At 49.4% G+C, this 10,185-nt stretch overlaps 2 protein-coding genes across 2 annotated transcripts; one reads left to right on the top strand and one right to left on the bottom strand.

Annotated features, from left to right (window-relative positions):
* Positions 1-3,999: 3,999 nt before the first annotated feature.
* On the top strand, positions 4,000-4,812 carry ETH_00017540 (microneme protein MIC3, putative; the record flags this gene model as incomplete). The annotated part of the gene is made up of 1 exon (XM_013379508.1): positions 4,000-4,812. One exon carries the CDS (start codon positions 4,000-4,002, stop codon positions 4,810-4,812), a length of 813 nt encoding a protein of 270 aa, XP_013234962.1.
* A 1,822-nt stretch (positions 4,813-6,634) lies between these two features.
* Positions 6,635-9,994, bottom strand: ETH_00017545 (serine-threonine phosophatase 2C, putative; the record flags this gene model as incomplete). Its single annotated transcript, XM_013379509.1, has 6 exons — positions 6,635-6,741; positions 7,322-7,481; positions 7,696-7,824; positions 8,683-8,793; positions 8,982-9,277; positions 9,896-9,994. Coding segments are annotated over 6 exons (902 nt in total), but the record flags the coding sequence as incomplete, so codon positions are not given.
* Positions 9,995-10,185: the final 191 nt, after the last annotated feature.

The following is a 10,185-nucleotide window of genomic DNA, read 5'->3' on the forward strand; positions in this document are numbered from 1 at the left end:
CCTGATTCACCACCTAACGACACCTGCACCAGCACCAGCTCCAGCGGAACGCCACCAGCCGCCCCGGACAACACAACACACACAACACACGCGCGGATCCAACGGGTTTCGGAGGCCTGCGCCCGCTTAACCGGCAAACATCAACAATAACTCCAAAAGGATTCTTCTGAACCCCACATTCCCCTCCCGCTCACCCCCTTCGCCCCAGGGTGCTCCCTTTTCGCTTCGGGTGCGCAGACGCACCCAGCGCCGCCGCCGGCTGTACATACACCCGACGACGAGGTGCGGCGCCTCCGCCCTTAAAACCCTAAACAATTATCAAAAGGCACCCCAAACACTTTTCTTTAACCTTTCCGTCCTTATTTTACACACCCGGAGACACAAAACAACCTTCTCTACCCCGCTTCCCCGCTTTTCCGCACAACGCCGCCGATGCCACGCCCCGAGGCAGCAAACGCGGTACCGACCCCCGCGACACATAAACCGACGCAACTTTCCCCTCTTCTGTATTCCAAATGCATTTCCTTACACATTTCTTATCCATTTCCCCAAAAGATCCGCTAAAATTCCACTTTGTCCGACATGCAGACGCCAAACCCACACCTACCTCCACACCGCCGTCGTCTCGGGTGTATCTCCACCTGGCGAGACCGGTGTGTGCGGCGAATTCGCCAAAGAAATTTAACACTTCCTTTTAGTTTATTCAAATCCCAACATTAACAGACACAAACACACCCGAGCCCCTTCTTTTCCAGCCGCTGCACCAGCACCTGGGGCAGCAGGCTTGTTGCTGCTGCCCCAGCGTGGGCCTCGGGGGTTTATCTTTCCTGCAATTCCTCTGGTCCCCCTTTCCCTTTTTTTTTTAATTTTTTAACTCCATTGCAAAAGAACACTCCTACACACTCCCACTGGCAGCAAGACAAACCCTCCCAACACCGCTAGGGTTTAGCGTTTGGCGAGTCTCCAGCGCCTCCCCTCTCCCTGGCCTCGACTTTAAAACCCCTAACAGCAGGACGGTTTAGGGTTTAGGGTTTACATATCAAAGCCTCCCCAAGCCCTACCAACGAGGCCCACAACGGTTTAGGGCTTAGGGTAGGTTTACCGCCCGCTAGGGTTTAGGGTTTAGTCGGCTGCGCAGGGAGTTTCGCAGAAACCCCTTCTTAAGAAAAAAGTATTTAAAAAGAAATGCCCCCAAATTAAGACTTGGGGGCCCCAAAGGACAAAATTAAATATCAAATTTGAAGTTAAATTCAAACTAAAGTTTTAGTCTTAATTCCTTCTGAACCCTTTTTCTCAATACCTAAACACCCAAACAACACTTAACTCAAAGCACACACCAACAGCGGGGCCCCTAGGGGGCCCCAGAGGCCCCCAGGGGGCCCATGGGGGGCCCCTGGTTTCTGTGTGGGGCCCTTGTGGGGCCCCTGTGGGGACCCCGAGTACTCTGGGGGCCCCCGAGACTTGACTTGGTGCTGGGGGCCCCAAATGCTCTTTTATTTGGGTCTAAAGCTTTATAAAAGTTGCAAAAGTTTGAGTCAAGTGGGGAAATGTGGGGTGCTGCTCGCTGCAGCAATTGCTGTGGCTGCAGGAAGCAAAAAGCAAATATTTGAAACAATTTATAATTGCGGATAAATGAATTTCAAAAAGGTGGAATTTAAAATAAGTTGTTTATTTCTTTAACTGGTTTCCGAGGAAGGTCTGTACACTGGTGGGGAAAATGCAAATAAACAGCACAGTACCATTTCCAGGGAATAAGGGTTTAGGGTTTAGTAATTATATATTTATTTATTTATTTATTCATCAAACAATTAGTTAAATAATTAATTCGCCAGTTAATTAACTGGTCAACGGGCAATTAAGACTAGTAAATAACTAATGCACAATTAAAAGTAAATAAATAAGGAAGTAAATGCATGGATAAGTAAATGGATCAATAAATAAATAAATAAATAAATAAATAAATAAATAGTAATTCATAACGCGCGCACCTCAATTTTCGTCGGTCACTAAGTTTAAGAGCGTTTTAAATGGAAACTCCCCCGCCAGCTCCATCCGTGAAAAGCAAACCCTAAACCTTAAACCCCAATTTGGGGTTTAGCAGGGGCTGCTGCATTAGACTCAGCCGTTGTTGCCTCCTGTGCATGTAATAAACAACGAATAAATAAACAAATAGATAGGTACATAGATAAATAAATGAATAAATAAATAATGCAGCTGTGAAGAGCAAGCAAAAAACCGACAGAAGCTCGAAAGTGGAATTATTAAAATTGAATTAATTGAATTTCATTTACTAACAAAAAAAATAGAATATAAATATATCAAACCTTTGTTTTAATTTGTAATTTGACTTAATTGGCGAAAAAAACGAAAATGGAAAATTAATTATGCACAAAAAACGCTCCTTAATTGCTTTTTCCCCCTCTTTTCCTGCTAATTTATTATTTATTTTATTTGTTTACTTTTATATATATTTACATTTATTTGTTTATTTGTTTGTATATATGTTTATTTTATTCTATTTGTTTTATTTTCTCTTTAAATGAAAAATGAAACAGAAGTCTTCTTCCTATCCTGCCGATGGCTGGTGGCTCCCCGTGCGCATTTCAGGAAAAAGCTGAAATGGAAATAAACACAGAATTTCCCAATTTTCTCATTTTTCGGACTTTTTTGCCTATTTTGTGGATTTGTGTTTCATTTCAATGCAAATATTTCTGTAATTTAAACTTAAATGCATTTTAACGAGGCCCTTTGCGTCATTTTGCTCCTAAATTTGCCTTTTCTCTCGGGGTGCAAGCCAAGGCCGCTGCAGCAGGAAACGCCGATTGGCTTGGAATTCGTTTGCAACATTCAATTTAATTCATTTATTTTGTTTTATTTTATTTTATTTAGTTATTTTTCATTCAAAAGTTTGCAATATTCATTTGCTGCTGTTTCTAGAGCTGAGAAAACCGAGTTTGATTTCTTCCTTTCTGTTCAAGTTTTTCTTTTCCGAGTGGAGAATATTCAAGAACTGGCGGCACTTTTGAGGGAAATGATCAAACGGGCGAATCTTTGGCATTTCTCAGTCTTAAATAATGTTCAAAATGTCTTTTTATTTTCTTAAAAAGATAATTTGAGCAAAGAAAAGAAAAAACTGAATTGCGTTACTCGAATTCCTGCTCGTGCCTTCTTGCTGCGGCAAGAGGCGATCGCGGAAAACCCCTTCAGGAGCTGCGCTTTGATTTTCCTCTTTTTTGTTTTGCTGGAAACTTTATTTAAATTTTTTGAATTAATAAAAGGATATTTAATTCAACTCGAAAAGGAGCGAACTTGGCAGAATCGAGCGTAGAAAGCGCTGCGGTACACCATTGGTGCACTGCAGCTTGGTGACCCGCCGGCTCCCCAGCAAAGGACCTACGGCGGCGCCAAAAAATGGAATAAAACAAAAAAAAGTTAATGAATGAAACGTTCTGAAATTGAAGAGAACTTGGCGAAGTTGGGCAGCGAAGGCGGCAGCGGGAGCAGCTGGAGCAGCAGCAGCGGCTGTGCCGCTGCGGTCGATTGTGTTCAGGTTTTGCAGATGCAAACGCGAGACAACTGCGCAGTTCTTCCTTTCTTCCTTTTTCTTCAAAGAAAAACAAAAAGATTCATCTTTATTCCTGAAGGAATTCAGGGTGAGGGCCAATTCAGTTCCGTTCGCCGCGCCCAAGGTTTCGTCTCTGCTCGCCGGCAACAGCCGCGGCAGCCACCCGCGGGAAAAACCTCGAAAACTGGAAAGCCCCGCACCTTTCCAGCGAGGAATCAGCAGCAAATTGAGTTGTTTTAGTATTTCAAAGGTCAAATAATTGGAAAAAGTGGGATTTCTTGGCGCGGAAGTCTGAAGATCGCGGGTGGCGAAGCAGCAACAGCCGTGGCCTGGAGAGCTGCGCGGGCACTGCAAGACTGCGAGAGTTCGCTCGAATTTCGCCGGCATTGGGTCTTTTTCTCCGTTTAAATTCAAGGTGAAGTTGAATTTTCAAAATGTATTCGAAAATACTGCTGGTGGGGGCGCTGGCGCTGGGGGAAACGGCCGCGCCATCTGCGCAGCGGGCCACGGCGCCGAGCACGCAGCAGCAGCCGCTGGCTGCGCCCGTTTCGGACTTTTTGGCGTTTCCCGACGAAGAAAAAGATTTAAATTTGCAATCGAAAGGTGAATTTGAGAAAATAGTGGCTTTGAAGGGGCCTGGGGAGGCCGCGAAGTTCACTGACATCACCGAAGAGGAGTTCAACAAAATCGACAAGGCCATGAAGCCCTGCTTCCAGTCCTTGAACAGAGAGGCCTGCGGGGCCCGGGCCTCAGCAGCAGAGTACCCTGGGGGCCTCCACTGCCCCCCGGATAGCTGCTGCAGCAAAACTGTGATTGAACAGGGAAAAATAGGAAACTGGTGTTCCCAGAGTTGGGTTTTTTGCTCAACTGCCATCATCTACGACCCCGCCTACTCCTACGGCACCTGCAAGTGCGAGTCGTACAGAAACCGCTGCCCCATAGGCAGCAGCTGCCTCGACTCCAGCTTCGGGGCTTTTTGCAAATGCAATGAAGACTTAGAAGAGCGAAACGGGGGCTGCCACTTCACCACAACGACCACAACCACCACCACCACCACCACCACCACAACCACCACCACCACAACAACCACCACCACCACGCCCCCCGCGCGATCTCTCTGCAAAGTCGACGACTGCAGGCCGGGCTTCTGCGATGTTATTGATAATAAAGTAGTTTGCACTTGCGTGGGAGGTTATGTTTCCAAAAAGCTCTCCGAAGAGAAGGAGCAGTGCGTCTTCAACTACTAGTGCGCTGGGGTGTATAGGCAGCTCCGGCCGCACGCGCCTCCCCCCAGCCCTTCTGCTCGGCACTTCATTTCCTCCGCAGCAAGTCCACTTCTTTCTCTTTAGTAGGTTTTTCCTTTCCACTTTGCATTCTCCCCAACAGATCTTTTCCCTTTCCTCCTTCTTCTCCCGCTTCCCTTCGGTTTCCTCCCCGCATCCGCGGCCGCAGCGTGCCCACCCGCTGCGTGGACTGCCCACCCGCAGTTCAACTCTGTTCAACTTGACTTGCAAGTTTTCCTCAACAGTAACTCAATAACTCATTTAATATCTAAATTAATAACCTAAAAACAAAAACATTCTTACTTCGTCTCAGCTCAGACTCCCTAAGCACATTGTTATAACTCTTTTGCACAAACGCTCCTCCACTTCAGGCTGGAACATTCACGTCCTTCAACTTATCGCCTCCCCAGCTTCGCCACTTCTAAACAAAATAAATATCGTTTAAACTCGGTAGTACTTGCGAATTCACCATTATTAATTTCATGGTTAACCTCATTATTAATTTCACCCAAACATCTCTGCACAAACAATTGCAAAAGCAGCTTTGCCGCTAAGCGGCTTTGCGGCTCCAAGCCGTTCGGCGCAGGTACACCTGAACTGGAAGGCAGGCAGATGCCGCTCACTGCTGCTGCAGCAGCAGTGAATTGCTGCTGCTGCAGCAATTCAACATGCCACCAGTAGCAGCCGCTGCAGCAACTGCGACCGCAAAAGAGCAGCAGCAGCGTTTGCAGCAGCAGCAGCAACTGCAACAGCAGCAGATCCCTCACCATAAAACTCCCCTCCCTGCAATACTATTTACAGCTTCCTGCCTTCACTATCCCCCTGGACAAAACACCTCAGCTACTGCTGCTGCAGCAGCACTTTGCCGCTGCAGTCAGAGCTCTCTCTACAGAAACTGCTGCTGCTTCGACAGCTGTTTGCACTTTTGCTGCACTTCTATTTTCCATGTCCTGGTGTACGTACACTGCAAGAGTTGGCCGGTAGCAGCGGCTCTCTCTGCTGCACCTGCTGGCAGCTGCGCGGCGCTGCTGCGGCAGCAGCAGCAGCGCAGCAAAAGAGCAGCTGGAAGCTGCAGCAACAGATGTCGAAGCAGCATCAACTGTACCTGCAGCAGCACGCGTTGCTCTTGCACCCTGTGAGTGATCCAAGTTGCGGCTGCTTCAGCATGAGGTGCTGCTGCATGCTGCGTCGTCGCTGTAGCAAACTGTGTCGTTGCTGCAGCACGCTGTGCTGTTGCTGCAGCACACTGTTCTGTTGCTGCAGCACACTGTGCTGCTGCTGCAGCACACTTCGCTGTTGCTGCAGCACGCTGTGCTGCTGCTGCAGCAGCGCTGCCGCAGACTCTACAGTGCTTGTTTCTAGCTGCTCCCGGCGCCAGCACAAGAGCAGTGAACGGCTGTCCAGCCCCTCGAGCAGCAGCAGCAAATGCTGCTGCTGCTGCTGCTGCTGCTGCTGCTGCTGCGGGTGGTGTGCACTTGCAACACTGGGAGAAACAGCAAGTGGAGATCTGCACGCGGGGGGGGCAGGAGGCACAAATGAAGAGGCGGAGGGAAGTAAATGAAAATAAACGGAGGAAAGAAAAGAAAGAAAGAGTAAAAGTGAGAAAGAAATAATAAATATAAAACGAAGAAGCAGCAGGAAGTGGAGTTTGCAAAATGCGGCGCAGCAGCCGCAGCAGCAGCAGCGCCCGCGAGCAGCAGCAGCCGATGTGGAAATGACGCATGCAAGTCGCATTAACACTTTTTCAATAAATTCATAATTATAAATTTGATAATTATAAATTCAATTAAGACTTGAAGAAAACCACCATCGCCGTTATGTTGTCCGCGCAGTGTCCGCTCTGCTGCTGGTCCGCCAGCGCGTGCTGCACCAGCGACTCTGCCGGGTTTTCGCCTAAGTCCGCAACAAATAAACAATTCAATGAAGTAAATTGCAATTTAATTTATTAATTTGCAAAAATAAACAAATTAAATGGAAAAAAACAAACAGACCACTCCACAGACCACTGGAAAGCTCCAGATCTGAACAACCGCGAGCCACAGCAGCAGCAGCGCAGCAGCCCCCCCACATCGAAGTGGAAGCTCGTGAAGCGAAACAAACAAAACAAAAGAAGCAAAATCCCCACCGCTGCAGCCTCTGTGCTGCAGCGGCAGCAGCCAGTGCTGCAGCAAAAGCCAACTTCCAAGACACATCTTGCACCCTCAGCCCATTTACCAACGGCAGCAAACCCCACACCACGCTGCATGCATTCCCCCGCCAAGACGCAGCAACACCACCACTCGCCCGCCGCACCCCACGCAGCAGCAGCAGCAGCAGCAGCAGCAGCAGCAGCAGCGGGTCACCGCCGCAGCAGCAGCAGCTGCTGCACACCCCCGCACCTCCCCACACACCCCCTCACCCCTCCCCACCCCCACCCCCAGCATCCCAATCCGCATCCCCAGCAGCAGCAGCAGCAGCAGCAGCAGCAGCAGACCCTGCTGCTGGGCGTCCCAGGCGATTTGAACGGCCTGCGTGGCGGAGAGAACATCCCAAAGGCCGTCGGTGGCCAACACCATCAACTTGTGGCTGCTGCTGAGCCGCAGCACCCGCACGTCCGGCTCTGCACTCAGCCCGTAGGTCTTCAGGTCTTTGCCCTGCAGCACACACCCCTGCTGCTGCTGCTGCTGCTGCTGCTGCTGCGGGGGGAGGGGGGGAGCTGGGCTGCTGCTGCTGCGTGGGCAGCCAGCAGCAGCAGCAGGACTGGGGACGGGCAGAAGCAGTCACCGAGGGAGAACAACCGCTACGCTCTTAAGCAGCAACAGCAGGAGCTGCAGCAGCAGCAGCAGCAGCAGCTCGGGGTGTACGTACACCGAAGGCCCTGGAGTACTGGAGCTGCATGGGCTGTTCGCCTTTGGACTTCCGAAGGCCAAAATCGCCTCCCCTAATGAAGGGCTTGTTGTTGTGGTTGTGCAAATACTCCACGCTGCCCCCGCTGCTCTGCAGCAGCAGCAGCAGCAACAGCAGCAGCAGCAGAGGCAAAGGCGGGCGTGCACTGTACGAGAGAGACGAAATTAAGGGAAATTCAGCAAACTGGAAGGAAATAAAATCAAATATATGAAATTAAATCAAATAAGCGAAGCAAAATGACATAATAAGATGAAATAAAATATATAAAATGAAATAAACAAGTAAAATGAAATAAATAAATAAAATAAATAAAATTAAATAAAGAATGGAGGCATGTTGGATATGTAGAGTGAAACCAAATAAAGCAAAAAGGCCAAAATAAAACGAAATAAAGCCAAATGAAAGCCAAAAAGCCAAAATAAATGAAATAAAACGAAACAATCAGACGAATAAATGAATAGAACATGATAAATGATATAAATAAAATGAAATAAACCCAAATGAACAAAAATTGGAGAAAAATGAGCAAAAAACGAAAGAAATGCCATAGCTCCTTCCTGCTCCCGGCATGCGGAGCTTGTAGAACAAAGAGGAAATGTAAAGTGAAATGGAGCAAAATGAAGACAAATAAAATCCAATAAACGCCAAATAAAAGCGAGACAAAATAAATAGACAAAATAAATGAATTAAATGAATAAAAATGAACAAAAATGAGAAAAAATGAATAAAAATGAACAAAAAAACGAAGAAATGCCACAACTCTTTCTTGCTCCAAGGGCATGTTGGGCTTGTAAAAAAAAGCAAAGGAGGCAAAAAGGCCAAAATAAAACGAGATAAAACCAAACAAAAGCGAAACAAAATAAAACAAAGAAAATAAATGAAAAAAGAGTCAAAGTGGACAAAAAGCGAGAAAAAATAAACAAAAATGAACGAAAAACGAAGAAATACCATAATTCTTTCTTGCTCCAGAGGCATGTTGGGCTTGTGGTCCACAGTGGCAAACTCGCCCTCCAAACCGCCGCCCTCGAGCTCGAGGCCGAGGGCTATGCGGCTGTCGCCCTGCGCGCAAACCCTAAACCCTAAACCCTAAACCCTAAACCCCAAACCCTAGAGCCTAAACCCTAGGAGCTGCAGCAGCAGCAGCAGGACCTCTGCCGCGGGCGGGCCAAACGCGGGGCTTTGATCGCTGCTGCGGGCCCCGCTGCGCCCAAACCCTAAACCCTAAACCCTAAACCCTAAACCCTCACGAGGTGCCCAATGGCCACGAAACCCCCCGCCATCACCGCCGTCACTGAAGTGCTGCTGGCGTAATCATTTTGCTGCAGCCTGCAGAGCTCTATGAGTTCTGCGTCAGCAGCTAAATACATGCACCTGACTGCTGCTGCTAGCGCCTCGGGCAGCGCAGCAGCAGCAGCAGCAGACACTGCAGCAGCAGCAGCAGACTCCCCAGGCTCCTGCAGCAAAGACACCACCCGCTGCCAGCCGCTGCTCGACAGCAAATGCGGCACCACCAAATCCTTCACAGAGTCCGACGCAAAGTCCCCTGCAAACAAACCCTAAACCCTAAACCCTAAACCCTAAACCCTAGAGCAGCAGCAGTAGCTGCACAAGTGAACTGCTGCCAGCGGCAGCAGCTGCAACGCCTGCAGCCAACTGCTGCAGGAGCAGCGTAACGAACAGCAGCAAATGCTGCAGCAGAACAACGAGCAGCAGCAAATGCTGCAGCAGCAGCACAACAGATAGCAGCACTGCAGCAGCGCAACAACGAGCAGCAACTGCTGCAGCAGCAGCGCAACGAACTGCAGCAACTGCTGCAGCAGCAGCGCAACGAACAGCAGCAACCGCTGCTGCAGCAGCGCAACTAGCGGCAGCAACTGCTGCAACAGTAATTCAACGAGCAGCAGCAACTGCTGCAACAGCAGCGTAACGAACAGCAGCAACTGCTGCAGCGGCACCGCAACGAATAGCAGCAACTGCTGCAGCAGCAGCTCAACAACGAGCAGCAACTGTTGCAGCAACAGCGCAGCGACAAGCAGCAACTGCTGCAGCAGCAGCCCAACGGAGAGCAGCAAATGCTGCAGCAGCGGCGCGACAAAGAGCAGCAAATGCTGCAGCAGCAGCGCAACAAGGAGCAGCAGATGCTGCAGCAGCAGCAGCTGACCAACAGTGCCGTCGAAAACCCCAAAGAAAGCAGCATCATTGCGGCCGGGAATCAGCGCAGGGCAAACAGTAAAGCGATCTTCTTGGTGCTTCCGCCCCCCTGCAGCAGCAGCAGCAGCAAGTGTGCAGCAGCAGCAGCAGAGTGTGCAGCAGCAGCAGCAAAGGCGCTCCCGGCACGGCTGCAGCAGCGGGGAAAGCAGCAGTAGCTAGCGTCGAAGCAGCAACCGCAGCAGCAACGAACGCCAGAGGCAAGGCCACGTTTCAGAGCAGCAGCAGCAGCAGCAGCAGCAG

The sequence above is a fragment of the Eimeria tenella genome, genomic scaffold (assembly GCF_000499545.2).
Source record: "Eimeria tenella Houghton genomic scaffold, Eth_scaff342, whole genome shotgun sequence".
Taxonomy (NCBI): domain Eukaryota; phylum Apicomplexa; class Conoidasida; order Eucoccidiorida; family Eimeriidae; genus Eimeria; species Eimeria tenella.